The sequence below is a fragment of the Dipteris shenzhenensis genome, chromosome 2 (genome assembly GCF_047967505.1).
Source record: "Dipteris shenzhenensis isolate YYH24624 ecotype China chromosome 2, Dip_SZ_1.0, whole genome shotgun sequence".
NCBI lineage: Eukaryota > Viridiplantae > Streptophyta > Polypodiopsida > Gleicheniales > Dipteridaceae > Dipteris > Dipteris shenzhenensis.
In genome coordinates, this window is record NC_141597.1 from 50,979,543 (window position 1) to 50,999,483 (window position 19,941).

The 19,941-nt window shown below is 43.9% G+C and overlaps 1 protein-coding gene across 1 annotated transcript; it reads right to left on the reverse strand.

The window, feature by feature from the left end:
• Positions 1-5,466, reverse strand: LOC147904943 (uncharacterized). The gene is made up of 12 exons (XM_087396940.1): positions 5,224-5,466; positions 4,964-5,031; positions 4,807-4,859; positions 4,551-4,628; positions 4,383-4,448; positions 4,084-4,303; positions 3,926-3,993; positions 3,762-3,834; positions 3,552-3,613; positions 3,361-3,430; positions 576-1,232; positions 1-413 (listed from the first exon to the last, which is right to left on the reverse strand). Exons 1-12 carry the CDS (start codon positions 5,367-5,369, stop codon positions 277-279), a joined length of 1,698 nt encoding a protein of 565 aa, XP_087253066.1. The 5' UTR covers positions 5,370-5,466; the 3' UTR covers positions 1-276.
• Positions 5,467-19,941: the final 14,475 nt, after the last annotated feature.

Below are 19,941 nucleotides of genomic sequence, written 5' to 3' on the forward strand. Positions count from 1 at the left end.
GAGTCAGCGAATTACAAGAGCTCCAGGGTGAGCCTAAGTGTAAAAGGTATGCTTGGGTGCGCCAATGCTTTTTGATATCAAAAGCGTTGTACACCTCGACCTTTAATGTGGGACACTCATCAACAGGGAGGTACGCCCCAAATATCGTTCAAAGCCGTGTATAATCAAGGGGAAGACATGTCCCAAAATTTGGGATTTGCACAGCTTATTAATTAGAATGAGTGTACAACAAATGTTCAATAATGTGAATGTTGAATGGTAAGATGGGGCAACCATCTACTGATTTGGTGATGTACTTTGAAAGGAGTCGCACTCTTTAGGAGGAGGATCAGCAGGACCAACAGCACAGGCAGCTGAATGTAAGTACCACGATCTCCAAGCTTCCATGTAGTGAGCGAACATATGATTCAACGCTGTGTCGACACAGAAATCTGAGTCAGAACCGATTGATCCACAACAGTCCTATATACGGCACAAGGTTATCAAACTTAACACCAATCATGCATACACCCAATCGCCCCCACAGACACATATCGCCAATTACACTATTTATGCTGGCTGCAGCAATGTGTTACCTTCGTTCTGATAATGAAGCGGTGCTGCCAACTGTCCTTCCTGGCTCACACCAAGACATTCATGAGGATGGCGTCCTGCATTAGTGCCATCAGCAGGGGGTTGCACCATGCCTCCACAATGGTGAAACGGGCAGAAAGAACCAAACACAGGTGGTGGGAGATTCATGAAAAGGGGTATACAGTTCTCTTGCATTCCTTGGGCGCCACATGAGCACCCCCGGCCAAATGCGCATGCTGGGAAAGCAGCAGGGCAACAAAATCTCATCGCGCAAGAAGACCGGTTGCATTGCTGACCTTCCCTTTCAGAAGAGGCTGACACCTTGTTCTCACATTGTGTCCCGCAAGAACGGCTTGGGCTTCTTTGATGGCCTGCACTGCTCCATTCTCTCCACCCGCCAGCAGTGCCCAACTTCAACCCCACTGGCTTTGAAGCCGAAGTTGCCATAGATGCGTCAGGTCGGGAAACTCCATCAACGTGGACCCGAGGGTAGCATGGAACAGGATTGTAAATAGGACCAGCTGTGTTAGTACATCGGGGCTGTAGCGGTGTGACATTGCATCTCTTTACGCATTTCTGGTCAGCTCCCCCATCTTTGGCACCACACCGCCCACGTTTTGTTTTCTCTGAAGCATCCGAATTCCGGGGAACCGATTCAACTGCAATCACATCCCACTTCTTGGTAAGAGCACCGCACAAACGCCTAAACATGGAATAGCTTTCAATCAATATCATATTTTAAAATTGATTGGCAGATCTGCACAAGCTCCTAAATACATGGAATAGCTTTCAATATCATATTTTAAAATTGATTGGCAGAGTGTGGGAAAACTAGAACCAATGTTTCTGAAAGGCGCCCTCACAACCTTCGATTTGAAAATACTCACGTCGACTGGAATAATAGCAGCTCGAATGTCTAAGAAGACTGGTTTCAGACGATTGTCGTCAGCTTAACTTTTGTTTCATAACACACGCACGCAGTTGCACAACTCATCTCACAGCCAGACAAAGAGTACCTAATCGATTTCTTCTCACCCGGGCACAGATTCCGTTCTTGACCATTCCCTATCTTGTTGAACTACCCATCATTTGCAAGTTCGCAGATGTCTGGCTTCATATTGGACATCATTTATAACTAGAGCGATGATTTTATGCTTGGTAAGACATAATTCTGTAATTGAGGAGACGGATCTTAGCATTGTCTGGAGAGTAACCATAGAAGAATACCCCTACGACGCGAATGTCACCTAATGGACCTGCAAAAGTTTGTAACACTCTCCCATCCCTGAAAAGTCTCTTCTCTTCAGTCAAGCTCCGACAAAAAGGAAAGCACTCAAAATATTATCGTCTCATATAGACAAGCTTACAAACATCTTCTGGGGCTCATGTAGTGAGTCCTGCAAGTCATGGAGCAAAAGAACAAGTACTGCCACGACCCCATCCTCTGCACTTGCAACGCTGGCTCAAGGATAAATTGTGAAATTCTACTCGGGCTTTGCATGGAAATCGTCCATACCAAATGCAAATACATTTTTCAGAGCTATAGTGTATTAGTCTGGCTACAATATAATACATTTTTCAGCTTTCAAAGAAGCTAGGGATGAAAACTTTTAAAAATTGAAGGCCATCAAATATTCCGACAATGACAGACTTACAAGCACCGAGGCCTGAATTTGAATTCCTCCCCAAGTCAAGACCAACAAATACCTGTCTGCAGAGTTCAGTCTCGTTTTTGTTGTATACTGCCATCTCAAAACTGTGTATCAGCTCACAGCTTATTTGATACGGGAACAGTTTCCAGCCTGGTCACATATTTGTCATTATGTGCCACATCTAAGAAGACATTTACATAAATGCTGCCTCTAAGTACTCAGGCAAAGTTCCAACAAAGAGATCAAATGCATGGGCTTTTTGAGCCTTGGTTAGGAGCAATCAATGCAAGAAAGGTGAACATGTACCATAGCCAGCGAGGACTGACGTTATGATGAAAAGCTTGAGACAGCGTGTCACTACTCCATATAAACGCTGAAGTCTTTTCTGCTTCCCGGCATATTGCATTGCCAATCTACTAGAGGCTCAAGGCCTTCCATATGCCTAGGATCTTTGTATTTTTAGTTGCAATTATTTTTGCAGTTTCTTTTCCCTGCTTAGATTTACATTTTCTAATCCTCTGTATGTTTTTAGTTTGTCCAAGGATTCATTACCCATAACAGGGATACCCAAGATCGAATATCTCTTAGTCCTGTAGATGCTAAACTGTGGCTTCGCAGCCAAAACTAAGGTGTCCATCTGGCTGTATTTTCACCATTGCACAAGCAGCCTCCCCTTGTTAGGAAAAATCTTTACAATCATACTGATAGCCCTGCTACATGGAGACCTAAACATCTTCCCTTGATCCTTTTATTTCCCCACATGATGGCATCAAATATCTTTGATTGCTTGTTGAAAGTCTCAATAAGAGTGACCTTATTTCGTCAAGAACTCCGAGTTGCATGGTGCCAAACCTAAGAACTTACTTTTTAGAGATGTAAAGGATCTGCTTCAGAGAGGTTCTGAGCCAACCTAGGTAGAATTTATATGGCATTAGTCTACAACTGCCTTACGGCCATCATACCACTTCATCAGAAAATCAGAAAGCTTTGATGACAGGTGGTTAAATTATTCACTCATCTCACACCGTAGTCTGTCATAGAGGCGAGTCCTACGTATTGACTATCGAGCCTAACTACCGCCAAGATAAAAGCACAGATTGTAATTACGCCAAGACGGTACTGACTTGAGACTTACCATATGTGTTCGAGTGTCCTTTCAAACCTAACCATTTGAAAGCTGGCTTCCGATTCTTCGTTTCATGAGTCTGAAGAATAAATACCATGAAACGTTAGAAGAAACAAAATTTGCTCTAAAATGTTAGTGATTCGTACAACGACGATGCTTCATATTGTTGGAGGATAAAATGGAGAGGCTGCACAGTGTACCTTCTCGATCAGCTGAAGAGAAGACAAAATGTTTGCAATGTCGTAGAGGCGCCTCACTTTAGCTGCAGCAGATCAAGCCAACGTTGCATAGTGTCATGTAGGATTCAATCACATGAATGTAAGCGAAAATTTCGATGAGGCAATGTCAAGAAATCAACCACACAATCGACCCATAGAGACTGTCTTCTAACATTAGCAAGAGATAATTACTCTTTAGTTTGGAGGGATCTTTGCAATCGCCCAGCAACACCTTCGCAGCATCTTCCAAGGAAACAATTTTGGTCTGAAAGGCTTTAAATAATGAGATGTCTACACAACATAACCGTAATAACCGTGACACTAATCCAGGTATGGGAGTACTAAACGCAACATACTTGAGAGACGAGAAAAAGTTGCACAAACTTCTGACTTAGAAGGCCGAGTGACTTTTCCCTTCTCGATTCTGAAAATAACACCACAGAAATCAACGGATAATTCAATCAAGCAAATTTAGAAGTAACAATTAAGATTTGGGCGATATCCTGTTCAGTACCAGCTTTAGATTTGAGACTTGCAGCTGTGTGAGTTTGAGCGATTCTGTCTTGAGAATAACTACAGTTTGTGTCCTCTTCCGCAAGAACAGAGACCGGACTGTTGTTTTCATCATCTGGCAGCTCTCTACTTCCTTCATTGGGATGGCTAGATGCAGGGAAGTCTCCTTTAGAGCTCATGTGGCCATCGTCATTCTCCTCGTCGTCATCTGATACGTTGTCCTGTCACGAGGAGCAAGGACCCTCTCAATTCATGCCCCAGTCAAATTCTACCAAAGCACAGTAACTGCCTTTTGCGTACCGTTCCTGCCGCCGGTGCCGTACCTCTGAAGCCAGCAAGCCCATTTTCATGTATGCCGGCTTCTTGCTGGATAATTAGAAACAGGTTAAGACCCACAGCATTAAGAAAGGGAAAAAACAGTCTCAGCTTCAGAAGCGCAACTGCATTTAGAGTTTTCAAACTCCGAACCTTCATTAATTCGAGAGCTTGGGGGATCCTAGTTAAACCGTGCCAGGTATAGCAATTCTTCGCCTTCCGTACTAGAACCTGCAATTTACGTAAACGTACGAGAACAAAGGCGTTTAGAACGCCAAACGCAGCCTTCCGGAAGTGCTGAACTGGTTGATCTTTTGGGCGACCACGTTTGGAGGGGAGAGCTATATCCTGCATTTTACAGTACGATTGCAATAGACAAAGCATGCAGCAGTAGAGATTTACGACATACTTGGACGCTTTCAAGCACATTGACAATATCGTAGATCCGCCTCCTTTCAACACCTGCAAGCAATGCCTTTAAGTTGGGAAATGGCGCAGGAAGAAGAGTCTGGAGTTCTCATTTACATTGCAATGAGCGTCCTAAAATTGGGAATTAAGGAGCTCACCGAGGCGGCAGGCTGCATCATCAAGGCTAATGGACTCGACCTCTTCGTTGGAGTACATGTGTAAAAAGCTGGACACAGAGACGGAACGAAGCGTGTGAGAAGAGGCGAATTGCAAATGCAAGCGATGAGGGGATCGAAAACGAAGGCAGAGAGATCGGGGAAGGGAAGAGAAGCTGTTCAAGCAAAGAGTAAGAGGGAGGAGGAAAGCAGAAGAGGAGAAGAGGAGAGGGGGGGGGGGGGGGGGGGGGGGGGGGATTTACTTTTCACAGAGGAGGCCGAGGGACTTATCCTTGCGGCTGTAGGAGGAGGGGAGGGAGCGGGAGTCGGAATCGAAAGGGAAGGAGGAGGAGTCGTCGGAGGGGAGGAGGAGGGGAGCCATGGGGAGGAGAAGATGGTGGGAGGGCATGGAAATGGAGAAGGTGGAAATGCAAAAGAAGATGCAGAGGAAGATGCAGAGAGAAATGGAGAAGATGAAGAAGGAAAAATGGCGATGGCGGGAGACAGAACAGGGCGGAGAAGAGGGAAAGGGCGCGGGGAGGGGGGGGGGCGTGTTTTTTGTTTTTGTGAACGTTGCAGTTTCCCAACCAATTTTGAATTTGAAGCTCGCCTTTCTCCCCTCTCTCTCTCTCTCTCTCTCGTGTCTCTTTTCCTCTTCGATCACTACAACTCTTCCCCCTCCCTTCATACACCACTTTTTACACACATTGCCACATTTACTCCATCATCATCAGTTTCTAGAGAGACTTCACCACGTACCTAACTAGGTGCAGCTACGGTCAGGGAACCACCACCGACCCCTACCCCAGGTCGATAGTCCCCTACCCCTAGCCGCACCTGATTACGTACGTGGTGGTGCCTTCTCTATAGTAACTCATGAGGTTGAATGCTACATGGAAAAGGGCCTCTTTCCCACATGGCAACACTCACCTCGGGCTGACGGTCCCCAGTCCCTAGCCGCACTTGGTTAGGTACGTGGTGGTGCCTTCTCTATAGAAACTCATGATGTTGAATGCTACATGGAAAAGGGCCTCTTTCCCACATGGCAACCCTCACCTCGAGCTAACGGTCCCAAGTCCCTAGCCGCACCTGGTTAGGTACGTCGTGGTGCCTTCTCTGTAGAAACTCATGATGTTGAATGCTTCATAGAAAAGGGCCTCTTTCCCACATGGCAAAACTTCCAAAATGTATTGTAGCTAGCTTTCGCCTCTTCATTGCCAATTCTTTCTCTGTTTTTCTCCCCCTCCACATCATTGCAATTCAAAAAAAAAATCACTCACCCAAGGGCAGGTTTGCAGCAGCAGCGCATCCGGCAAGGAGTCCCAATTTGAAAATTTCCACCCACACAAGAGCAGGGCCACAGCAACAAAGCAGCTTGCAAGGAGAACAACTGCATCTTGTGCAATATTCAGAGGAGGCACACAAAAGAGAGACACCCATGCAATCCACCAAAGTCCTCTTCTCCTCTTAACCAAGGCTTTGGCAACATAAGCGTGCCAAACAACCTTCTCTTTCTTGGACAAGTTGACGTTCCAACAATCTGTGCCATTTTAAACCTTTTGCAAGTCAATCATCCACCTCCTCTAAACCTAACCTAGAGAACTTTCACCTCTTTGTAAATCCCTGTCCCCTTATAACACGTGCTACAATGAAGAATTGGAATCTTCCTTTATGCATCTTAACACTACTCTTAATCTTTAACACTCCCTGTTAAATTGCACTACATAAGTAGAGGGTGCATGTACTTGAACTCCATGAACAACATGAGATTCATAAGGGCAAATTGAAGATTTTGACCCCTTCAGAAAAATCATTTGTTACTATCTCTCAAAAGCTCAAAAAACTATAATGAAAAGGGTTGTTTATGATTTTTCCTATCAAAAGTATTCGTGGAGATGTCAATGAACATAGCTCATTATGTACTACTCTTCAAGGTATTGGCAACACCACCACCTAACCCTACCCATCCATTCTAAAAGACACCAAAATTAAGGGACACTCTCTACAGCACTTGGTAGCCTCCTCCACAAGGATAATTTTTCTAGCCAACTTCCTTCATGTTCACAAAAACATGCATGTGCTAACCCCCTATGAGTCCCTTTCCTCATCCTTCCTCAACATCATCTTCATCTAAGGTAGACAAGCCTATTGTTGCCAGTGTAAAATGTGAATTCCACCTCTTGTAGTACTTATGCAAACTAGCCATGTCCACACATCATTGCATGTGGTGGAGTTTTTCATGTGTCTTAGTGGTCCCCAAGCACCACCCTCCCCCTCTTTCCCTTCCTCCCCACCCATCACCTACAATCTCCTCCCCCCAATTCCCAAGCATCCCCTACCATGGTCACTTAAGACTCACATCTATACAGCCAAATGTTAAGTAATAACAAACCCATGGACTTATACACACTTGCATAAATCTATATTAGCTGAGGGATGCCCCTCACTTAGATTCAAACCTCCCTCTGCAATTTTAATTCAAAGTTCTACTTTTGGAACTCTTTGTTCCATCAAATTTTGGAGTAGTTGCTTGCATTCTTCATTTGCAATGTACAAGAGATGCGTAGAGGAGTGTGGGGTAGAAGAGATGCATCATGGCACAAAGAGTGAGAGCACAAGTGAGGCAAAATCCATGTATTAGAATGAAGGAATGACCTCCATTTTATAGAAAGAGAGGATGGTGTAGGCACCTCCCCCAAATCGATGGCAATCAACCCCTACATCAGTGGGCCTGGCCTAAATAAAAGGAACCTCCCATGTGGGGGCCTTTGGCTTACATCATCACTTAGGTCACACACTAGACACATCATAGCACTAGATGTGCCTCTACAACACACACACACAAACATGTGACTCCCCTAGATGCACACATGCACCATGGAGCAAGCCCTTGACCATACTTATCCCAACATACCCCCCCTCAAGGGCTTGCCTTTTGCAATGTCAAGGATACATCTAGACTCATAGTTAGTATGGTTTTGTCACTTTGACAAAACCATCTCCTCACTTGTACTCACCTTATCTTTCTATTGTGTTCTACGTTTTGCTCTGCTCTCTTGCTTGTTTTCTTCTTGTTCCCATGATCTACATTTTTTTGTGTAATGCTATCATAGATGCCATGTCTTCAAAGAGTACACAAGTCAATTCATAAACTACATTCTTCTTCCATCAATTTCGAGCTCAGTAGCATTTTTCCTCCTTGCAAGGTTCTCTCCTGCTACCTTGCTTGAAGGGGTGAAATTTTTGGAATTACCATGATGTGGAGGAAAAAAAGAGAGAAAGAAGTGACAATGAAGAGGTGAAAGGTGCAATTGGGTGGAGCAAGGAAGAGTTTGACTCACCCAAGAGGGAAGGTGGTAGCACTCATGAGAAAGATACAATCACAAGAGAATGAGTCTCTGTGTGTGTGTGTGTGTGAGAGAGAGAGAGAGAGGAGAAAGGCAAGCTTCAAAAATCAAAATTGGTTGGGAAACTACAACAAATGAAAACAAAAATATGTCCGGTGCCCTTTCCCTCTTCTCCTCTTCCCCTCAAGCCTTATCTCTCCCACGTTACCATTTCCTTCTCCATATCTCCATCCTTTGCATCTTGTGCATTTCTATCTTTCCATGCCCTCGCATTGTCTCCCCATGGCTCCACTCCTCTTTTGCTCCTCCGACTCCTCCTTCCCTTTCCATTTTGACTCCCACTCCCTCCCCTCCTTTTACAACCGCAAGGATAAGTCCCTTGGCCTCCTCTATGTGAAAAATAAATTCCCTATTCTCCACTTCTCCTCCTTTTTGTTTTTGTGTCATTGAATCAAGTACTACGGGCAACTGGCTACATGCACGATCATGTAGCCCATGCACATTCCAACTCACCACTGTCAAACTCATGGAGATGGGATAGCAATCAACAAGGCTCGAAATATCTACACCAAAGAGGTCAGCGCACTGTTGAGCATCCAATAGTGAAGCTATGTGAAAAGTTAAAACCATCTTTGGTGGCAAACGGATCACAACTACGTCCAAACTTGACCCAAGCTTAATTGGAGAAATGCCAATCTAAAAATATGCGCAGCTACCATGGGCCAACCAAATATCCATACCCTAAGGTTCCATCCACTCGTCCATCATCTTCTATACACTAATGCTGCATCATCACGTTGAATAGCTCTAGAGTCCACTTCTCTGCCCCTATATAGGTAAAATGGAGGACCCAAACTAGTTGGCTATAGGATCCCACCACACTGATGTCCCCTTTTTGGGGCTTCAGGATCAGAATGGCCAACTTCAGTGGCATAGGGCACAAATTTGAGATGTCCATATAGTTCAAAGGTCTCAGTCAATAGACATGCATGAATTGAGTGCAGCAATGTTTGCACATGGGACCGGTGTACTTGTAGATATTGATATCTGGCATAAATGCATTGGTCATGTTAATGTACGACGACTTAAATTAATGTAGGCCCAAAATATTGTCGCAGGATTGCCTAAGTTTAAGGTTGCAGAAATGCATAAGGTATGTGAAGCCTGTCAATTTGGAAAACAGGCAAGGAAATCATTTACTAGACATGTTCAAGAGAGTAAGAGGCCATTGGAATTAATCCACTCTGATGTGTGGACTACTAAAGTTGTGTCTATTGGAGGTTGTCATTATTTTGTCACTTTTATTGATGACTATAGCAAAAAAGTTTGGGTGTATTTTATGAAAAAGAAAAGTGAAGTGTTTGGGCATTTCAAAGCTTGCTTGCAAATAAAATGCCTAAGGTCAAGTGGAGGGGGAGAGTACCTCTCAAATGAGTTTGCAAGGTTCCTGCAGGAGCATGGCATAAAGCAGAAATATTCATGCAGTCATACACCATAGCAAAATGGACTTGCAAAAAGGAAAGACGGGCATATTGGAGAGGTATCTCGTGCCATGCTCAATGAAAAAGACCTGCTAGATTATTATTGGGCTGAAGCAGTTGCTACAGCAGTCTACATAATGAACAAGACTCCCACTGCACCAATACATGGGATGATGTCAGAGGAGAGGTATACTGGTAGGAAACTCGATATTTCTCATTTGAAAGTTTTGGGTTGCATTGCTTATGTTCATGTGCCAGATGAGTTGAAATCCAAGTTGGATCCAAAAGCTGAGAAGTGCATCTTTATTGGTTATTCTTTGCGCAGCAGAAAGGGTATAGATGGTATAACCCTTCTACTCGTAAGTTTACAGTGAGCAGAGATGTTTTTGATGAGATGAGCAGCTGGTATAAACCAGTAAATGTGATTGATGATGTAGATGCACAAATGGTAATGCTGCACAGAATTCACAATAGTAGTCACAAAATATTAGTGGACCTATAGTGTCCTCTAGCAGTGGTTCACATACTTCGCCATGAACAAGCAGATTGAGATCAACAGAATCTCCTCAAAGTAATGCAGATAGTGGTATGCAAGTATCACAAAAAGGAAAAGAGAGAGTATATCAACCCATGGTTGATGTGAATGCAGGTCACTCTTATGTGGATGGTGAATCCAGTGGCTCAAAACAAAGCCTTGATGATGAGTTGGGTATTCCTTCTATTGTTACACCTAGAGTAAGGAAGACAAGGGATGTTTTGAGAGCACCAGGTAGTGAGCCTATTTTGCACAGGTCTACCAGAGTTAAGTATCTTGTGGATAGGCTAAAATATGATGGATTTATAGCCATTCACTATGCCTATATGGTCAAAGTGATACAAGAACCATAACCCACTTCATTTGAGCAAGCCGTGGGAAAAGAAAAATGCGAGAAAGCCATGGATGAAGAAATGGATGCCTTGGAAGCAAATGCTACATGGGAATTGGTGCTTTTACCTAAAGACAAGAATGCAATTGGATGCAAGTGGGTTTATAAGGTGAAGCACAATACAGATGGTTCTGTGAGCAGATACAAGGCAAGATTAGTTGTCAAGGGGTATGCACAGACATATGGCATTGATTATGAAGAAACATTCAGTCCGGTTGCAAGGATGGCAACTGTAAGAGCAGCCATTGCTATGGCTGCATCAAAGGGATGGTCCTTACATAAAATGGATGTAAAGAATGATTTCTTGCATGGTGATTTGCAAGAAGAGGTCTATATGGAGCAGCCACCAAGTTATGTTCATGCTATTCATCCTGCGTTTGTTTGTAGGTTGAAGAAAGCCTTGTATGGCTTGAAGCAAGCACCCAGAGCATGGTCTAACAAGATAGGAGAGTATCTTGTCACTATTGGCTTTCAGATTTCCAAGGTAGATTTCTCACTTTATGTGAGAAAAACAAAGAAAGGTATTATGCTGCTTGTCATTTATGTTGATGATTTGATCATCACAGGTGACAGTGATGAAGATATCCTTGATCTGAAAGTGTTATTAAAGCAGAAGTTTGAGATGAAGGATTTGGGAGAGCTGCGTTACTTCTTGGGCATTGAGGCGATTAGATCCACAAGTGGGATATGGCTCTTGTAGAGGCGGTTGTTGAGATATCGAGCTCCACTCGTGCTATGCCAGGGTGATCGTTGTGCATTTATGTCATTGACTTATTAGCTGCAGATGCAGTTGGTACACTGCCCATGAATAATAGCTGGATGACAGCTATCCTTATGTACTCTAGTTCATGGCTTAGTTAGTATGCCACCTTAGTTAGTTGAGTTTGGTTTGAGACCCACATATAGGGTTCTTCTATTTCTTTGTACTAGAGTTCTTTTGGCTTTCACAAGTAAGAAGAGGAAAACTGTTTTCAGCCTCCACCTTTGTGTGTATTCCCCCATTGTGTATGTGAGAAAGCTGGAAGTGAGACTCCTTCCTTCTCTCCCACTATCTTCACATGGTATCAGAGCCTGGTTCGTGGTAAGGAGCTCAAGAAAGCAAACCAAGTTCGCAGTAAGAGGACCAGTATTGCTTTCCTTTTTCGAGTTTGGGAGCAAATCTCTCTAGGTAGCACAGCCGAAAAGTGCAAGAGTGCATTGTCTCAAATTGAGACGCTCTTCACGGTGTGGCGAGAGGGCATTTCGAGGCTCATTTTGAAGGAGGAAGTTCTCCGCAAGCACTGAGAAAAAGGCCCTATTTTTGCTGTGCAACCACTGCTCTGCAGGTCGCGATGAAAAGTTGCCGGAGAAATTGCATTGTATGCCTGTGCGCAGAGATATTAGGAGTTATAGAATCATCCTTATTGCTTGTTCATGCAAAATCGTCACTAGGAAGTGACTGTGTGGTCAAATACCACTTTCGTCAATTTTGCAGATTTGCCCTTGTGAGGCAGAAGCTGTGTTTTTTGCAGTGGCAGAATATTTTGCAGTGTTATGTAATGGCGTCTGATTCTCTTTCACAGATTGTCACTGAAAAGCTTGACAAGAACAACTTCCAAGCATGGAAGTTCAGAATGATGAATTTCCTTATGGGAAAAGGCTATTGGGAGTTCATTACAGGAAATGAAGAAGAACCAGTTCTTCCTAATGTTCCCAATCAATAGGAAATGCAGGCATTTAAAGGATGGCATGAGAGAGCCAGAAAAGCTATGTACTAGTTGTCTACCAGTATGTCAGATTCTATGATTGTGCATATTCAGGATGCAAGTACGCCAAAGGAGGCATGGGATACTTTGGCAAAAATGTATAGCACAAATACACAAGCCAGGAAAATGCAGCTCAAGCAGCAGTTGCATAATGTGCAGAGAGAAAATATGAGCATCAATGACTACCACATGAAGGTGAAGAAAATTGCAGATGCACTTGCTTCCATTGGGTTGCCAGTGGAAGATGATGATCTAGTTTCTGTGACCTTGAATGGTTTAGGAAAGGATTATGCACAGTTCCGGACATCCATTGCCGTCCGTGAAAAATTTCCTGATTTTGAGGAGTTGTTTGCTCATCTAATTTCTGAAGAGTAGAGAAATGGTGGTGCATCTTCTTCAGGAGGAACTTCAAAAGAAACTATCTTCTACTCAAATGCTGAAAAAGGTAGAGGCAGAGGTAGAGCAGGCCGATTTGGAGGTCGTGGTAGAAATCAGAATATGCAGCAAACTCAAGAAAACCAGTCCTATGGAGGAGGACATGATAACTCTAGAGGCAGGGGGAGCCAAAGAGGTCGTGGTGGATGGCAGAGAGGCCAAAATGCAAACAACAATGTTGAATGGTACTACTGTGGTAAAATGGGTCATATGGCTAAAGATTGCTATAAAAAGCAGAATGACATCATGAATGGAAAATTGCAGCAAGGGAATTATGCATCCTCTAGTAGATAGGGTGATGACAGAAATGAGCATCTGTTTATGGTGCAACACATGACCAATTCTGTGACAAGTGCAAAAGAAAGCAATGATGTGTGGTATGTTGACTCAGGTGCGATAAACCACATGACAGGTCATGCAGAATGGATGCAAGATGCAGGGAAAACAAAAAGACTAGGATTTGTGGAGACTGGTGATGATACTGCACATTCTATTGTGCAGATTGGTAAAATTCCTTTGTCTATGCAGGATGGGAAAAGAAATACCTGTCTGATGTATTTCATGTCCCGAATATCACCAAGAACCTGGTTTTTGTTGATCAAATGGTTGAGCAGGGCTTGTAGGTCAGATTTAATCCTCATGGATGCTTTGTTGAGGATATGAAAAATAACGGTCGCTTGATAGCAAAAGGAAAGAAGAAGGGAAAGATGTTTACATTGGATGCGGACATGCCTGAATTGAGTGCAACAATGTTTGCACATGGGACCGGTGTAGTTGCAGATATTGATATCTGGCATAAACGCATTGGTCATGTTAATGTACAACGACTTAAATCAATGCAGGCCCAAAATATTGTTGCAAGATTGCCTAAATTCAAGGTTGCGGAAATGCATAAGGTATGTGAAGCCTGTCAATTTGGAAAACAGGCAAGGAAACCATTTCCTAGACATGTTCAAGAGAGTAAGAAGCCATTGGAATTAATCCATACTGATGTGTGGACTACTAAAGCTGCATCTATTGGAGGCTGTCATTATTTTGTCCCTTTTATTGATGACTACAGCAGAAAAGTTTGGGTGTATTTTATGAAAAAGAAAAGTGAAGTGTTTGGGCATTTCAAAGCTTTTAAAGCTATGGTTGAAAAAGAAACAGGCCTGCAAATAAAATGCCTAAGGTCAGATGGAGGGGGAAAGTACCTCTCAACAGAGTTTGCAAGGTTCCTGCAGGAGCATGGCATAAAGCAACAATATTCATGTAGTCATACCCCACAGCAAAATGGACTTGCAGAAAGGAAATACAGGCATATTGGAGAGGTATCTCGGGCCATGCTAAATGAAAAAGGCCTACCAGATTATTATTGGGATGAAGCAGTTGCTACATCAATTTACATAATGAACAGGACTCCCACTACAGCAATACATGGCATGATGCCAGAGGAGATGTATATTGGTAGGAAACCAAATATTTCTCATTTGAAATTTTTGGTTGCATTGTCTATGTTCATGTGCTAGATGAGTTGAGGTCCAAGTTGGATCCAAAAGCTGAGAAGTGCATCCTTATTGGTTATTCTCTATAGCAGAAAGGGTATAGATGCTATAACCCTTCTACTCGTAAGTTTACAATGAGCAGAGATGTTGTTTTCGAGGAGATGAGCAGCTGGTATAAATGAGTAAATGTGATTGATGATGTAGATGCACAAAATGGTAATGTTGCACAGAATTCACAGCAGCAATCACAAAATATTAGTGGACCTACAATGTCATCTAGTAGTGTTTCACATATGTCACCATGTATAGGCATATTGAGATCAGGAGAATCTCCTCAAAGCAATGTAGATAGTGGTATGCAGGTATCACGAAAAGGAAAAGAGAAGGTAGATCAGCCCATGTTTGATGTGAATGCAGGTCACTCTTATGTGGATGGTGATGTAAGAAAATAATACAACGTTTGTGCTCAACAGATAATAGGATCTCGTATGCAAGAGAGAAAACAAGATAGTATGGAGAATCAAAAATTTGATTACTGTAGAATTGATACAATAGATGGCGCTGCCTCCCAACCTTGCACTCCTGTGAAAGAAGCTTCGATGGCATGTTGGAAATAGTAGAAGACGAAGGCTGGATGCTAAGGAATCAGGGTTGTTGTAGCCAGTGATGAAATGGGCTTCACGAGCTTGCTCTTATATAGCCAGCAGTCATAGTCGGTTAGGTTGAATTGGGTGGCCGACCCAGTCTGCCCAAAACAGTCGACTGAGGCTGGTCCCAAAATAGGCCACCGACCATACGATAGAACCGATTGGTGGGCCCAGAGCCATCCGAGGTCATCTGAGGCTCCAAACGGGCCCTGCAACCCGAGAGTGGGCTACCCCGGGAAATGCTTCATCTACCCTCAGTGCGGTCAGTCAAGGGATGCCTTCCTACACTTGCATGTAGCCTAGTTGGTGGTGTGCCAACTCTATCTGAAGTCGTCTAGCCATTAGGCCACACATAGCTCCCATCTGGTGTCCAAACCAGGACCTATCGGATAACCGAGCTACTCAAATGCCTTCTCCTCATATGGGGGGCTTACAAGTAGAGTTAGCTGGTTCTTGCATAGTTACATGAGAGTGGAGCATTGATATCTAACACCCCCCCTCAATGTCCACCCGCAAGTGAACTTACTTTTTTGGTCCAATGCCAAGTCGATTAAGATGCCTCTCCAGCAAGTCTCTTCCAAGAGCCTTCGTGAAGATGTATGCAGCATTCTCTGTAGTCGGACAGTACACCAAGTCGACCTCTCCATCCATGATGAGCTCGCGTACAAAGTGATATTGAATCTCAATGTGTTTCGTGCAAGCGTGGAACACCGAGTTCTTTGTAATTGCCATGCAACTCTGATTGTCACATGATAACTGTGTAGGCTTATTCTGCACTACACCGATGTCCCCCAAAATCCTCCTCAACCACACTGCCTCGCAAGAAGCAAAGCATGCAGATTTGTACTTGCCCTCGGCAGAAGAAAGAGCAACTGTGGGTTGCTTCTTGCTGACCCATGACACAACTCCAGATCCAAGTGAGAAACAATACCTTGTCACTGATCTCCTGCTGTCCACATCTCCCGCCCAATCTGCGTCATAGAATCCGGTCAAGATGTTGCCCTTGGTATCCCTGCCCTCCAATGGTTCTCTCGGGGCTTATTGGAAAACTTGCTAAGTACACCAGTCGCAAAGCTGATGTTCGGCCGTGTGTTGCATAGGTAAATCAAGCTGCCCACAGGCCTTCTGTACTTCGCTTCGTCCACCAGTGGTGATGAATCCTTGTTTGAGAGCTTCACGTCAACCTCCATAGGGGTACCAACTATCTTGCACTCAGCCATGCCAAATGCCTTCAGTATCTCTCCAGCATACTTTAGCTATGAAATGAAGATTTGTTTCGGCTCTTGCCAAACTTCAATCCCCAAACAAAAATGCATCAGTCCAAGGTCTATCATTTCAAACTCTCTTCCTAGCAAATGCTTCATCTATGAGATCTTCTCTTCATGGTTTCCTATTATGACAAGGTTGTCCACATAAAGGACCACGATCATACACGTACCTCCTTCTCTAGAGATATACAAATTTGCATCTGATGGGCTCCTCCCGAACCCGGTTTATAGAAAGTAGGCATCAATTTGCTGGTACCACACTTGTGGGGTTGTTTCAGCCCATAAAGTGCCTTCTTCAATTTGCAGACTTTACCTTCTGAACTGGGGATCTCAAAACCTGGTGGTTGTTCCACGTATACCTCCTCCTTGAGATCTCCATTCAGAAAGGTGGATGTCACATCCATCTGAAAGATGGGCCAACTTCCTTGGGCAGCCAAAACACTGCGAATTGTGGTTAGTCGAGCTGTGGGAGCAAAAGTATCTTGATAATCAAAACCATGTACCTGTGCAAATCCTTTTGCCATGAGCCGAGCCTTGTACTTATCCAACGTGCCGTCGGACTTGTGCTTAGTCTTGTACACCCACTTGGTTCCGATTACTTGCGTTTTGGTGGTCGATCCACAAGGTCCCAAGTGTTGTTCTTCATTATGGAGCCATACTCTGACTGCATAGCCTCCATCCACCTATCATCGCCCTATGCCTCTTCAAGACACTTGGGTTCATCAGCACGGATCACTTCTGTCATCAAAGCATAGTTGACCAAGTGTTCCTGCGCCCTTCATTGCTCCTCTAATCTCTTGGACCGACGGTGTTCAGATGGTTCCTCCTCAATGGTTGGAGGTTCTCTATCGTCTAAAAGCTGCTTTACCCACTTTGGGAATGGCCATTGCCATTGTGGTTCTGTAGGCTCTTCTTCATCTTCTTTGTCTTGAATCCTCCCAAGCATCATTGGGGGAGTTCAGTTTGCTGTTGGTGGCGGTACTGGATGGATATCCTAGTCCTGGTTGTTTGGGAAGGAAGCATCCTCCTCTAATTGATGCGGCTGTTCTAAGAAGAACACATCGTGACTTATAATTACCTTCTTGGTAACAGGGTTATAGAGATGGTAACCCTTCACCTCTTCACTATAGCCCAAGAAAATACACTTCCGGCTCTTCGGTTCCCATTTGGTCCTAGTAGCATCTGGGACATGCACAAAATAGTCACATCCAAAAACTCTCAAATGTGCAGCTCAAGGTTCTTACCAAAAAAGGCTTGCAGTGGAGTCATCTCGTTTATAGTCTTCGTGTAGCTATGATTGAGGATGTAAACTGCCGTGTTACATGCTTCAGCTAAGAAAGTCTTTGGCAAATCTTTCCCTTTCATCTGCAGTTGGCACTATCTATTGTCCTGCATTGGCTGGATCTGGTCTCGGAATCAGCCTCATGTCCACCCCAGTAGTAGTGTCCCAAAGCTCCTATGTGCTTCGAATGGTCTTCATCTTGAACTTCCAGAGAGGATAGTTAGAGTCGTCCAACTTTCTACTTCCGCCAAACGGTGGGATTCGCAGTCTTGCGGGCTGGGCCATCTCTCACAATCTGCTTGCAAACAGAAACACACTACCAAATCTTCTTGCTAGAGTCTAGTCTCTGATACCATGTAAGAAAATAATACAACGTCTGTGCTCAACAAATAATAGGATCTCATACGCAAGAGAGAAAAAAGATAGCATGGAGAATACAAAATTTGATTACTATAGAAGTGATACAATAGATGGTGCTGCCACCCAACCGTGCGCTCCTGTGAAAGAAGCTTCGATGGCATGTCGAAAACAGTAGAAGACGGAGGTTGGATGCTAAGGAATTAGGGTTGTTGTAGCTAGTGATGAGATGGGCTTCACAGGCTTGCTCTTATATAGCCACCAGTCATAGTTGGTTAGGCTCAATTGGGTGGCCGACCCAGTCCACCCAAAACGGTTGACTGGGGGTAGGCCACCGACCACACGATAGAACCGGTGTGCAAAACAGAGCAACTAACCTACGGTTTCCGTTTAGCCTTCCGTTTAGCCTAGAGCCATTCGAGATCATTTGAGGCTCCAAACGGGCCCTGCAACCCGAGAGTGGGTTGCCCTGGGAAATGCTCCATCTACGCTCAGTGCGGTTAGTCAAGGGATGCCTTCCCACACTTGCATGTAGCCTAGTTGGCAGTGTGCCAACTCTATCTGAAGCGGTCCAGCCATCAGGCCACACATGGCCCCCATCGGGTGTCCAAACCACGATCTATCGGATAACCGAGCTACTCAAATGCCTTCTCCTCATATGGGGGGCTTACAAGTAGACTTAGCTGGTTCCCACGTAGTTACATGAGAGTGGAGCATTGATATCTAACAGGTGAATCCAATGGCTCAGAACATAGCATTGATGATGAGTTGGGTATTCGTTCTGTTGTTACACTTGGAGTAAGGAAGATCAGGGATGTTTTGAGAGCACCTGGAAGTGAGCCTATTTTGCGCAGGTCTACTAGAGCTAGGTATCCTGTGGATAGGCTAAAATATGATGGATTAACAGCCATTCACTATGCCTATATGGTCAAAGTGATACAGGAACCAGAACCCACTTCTTTTGAGCAAGCCATGGGAAAAGAAAAATGGGAGAAAGCCATGGATGAAGAAATGGATGCCTTGGAAGCAAATGCTACATGGGAATTGGTGCCTTTGCCTAAAGATAAGAATGCAATTGGCAAGATTAGTTGTCAAAGGGTACGCACAGACATATGGCATTGATTGTGAAGAAACATTCAACCCTGTTGCAAGGATGGCAGAAGAGGAAGAAGAAAAGAGGAAGAAGAGGAAAAGAGGAGGGAAAAGAGGAGAAGAGGAGGGAAAAGAGGAGCATATGTCTGCTTCTCTTACACATATGCTCATGCTTATGCTTGTGCATGAGTATAAGAACATGTGCATGAAAGAGGGAAAAGAGGGGGGAAAAGAGGAGAAGAGAGAAGAAGAGGGAAAGGAGAAAGAGGGAAAAAAGAGAGAAGAAGAAGGAAATGAAAGAGGAAAAATGAGACATATGCTCATGCTTATGCATGAGCATATGTCTACTTCTCTTATGTCCATGCATAAGCATAAGCATGAGCATATGTCTTCTTCTCTTATGCTCATGCTTATGCTTATGCATAAGCATAAGAGACGAAGACATATGGTCATGCTTATGCTTATGCATGAGCATAAGAACATGAGCATGAAAGAGGGAAAGGAGGGGGAAAAGAGGATAAGAGAGAAGAAGAGGGAAAGGAAAGAGAGATTGGAAAAGAGAAAAAGAAAGAGAGAAGAAGAGGGAAAGTAAAGAGGAAAAAGAGACATATGCTCATGCTTATGCATGAGCATATGTCTACTTCTCTTATGCTCATGCATAAGCGTAAGCATGAGCATATGCTCATGCTTATGCTTATGCATGAGCATAAGAGAAGGGGGAAAGAGAGAAGAAGAGGGAAAGGAAAGAGGGAAAAAGAGGGAAAGAAAGAGAGAAGAAGAGGGAAAGGAGAGAGGGAAAGAGAGAAGAAGAGGGAAAGGAAAGAGGAAAAAAGAGGAAAAGAGAGAAGAAGAGGGAAAGGAAAGAGAGATAGAAAAATGAGAAAGAGGGAAAGAAAGAAGGAGAGGGAAAGTAAAGA

Coding starts and splice junctions, on each gene's coding strand:
- LOC147904943 (XM_087396940.1), bottom strand. CDS start 5,369: ATGCCCTCCCACCATCTTCTCCTCCCCATGGCTCCCCTCCTCCTCCCC. Junction 3,994..4,083: donor AAGTCTCAAATCTAAAGCTG/GTACTGAACAGG, acceptor TGTTATTTTCAG/AATCGAGAAGGGAAAAGTCA. Junction 3,835..3,925: donor AACTTTTTCTCGTCTCTCAA/GTATGTTGCGTT, acceptor AAAGCCTTTCAG/ACCAAAATTGTTTCCTTGGA.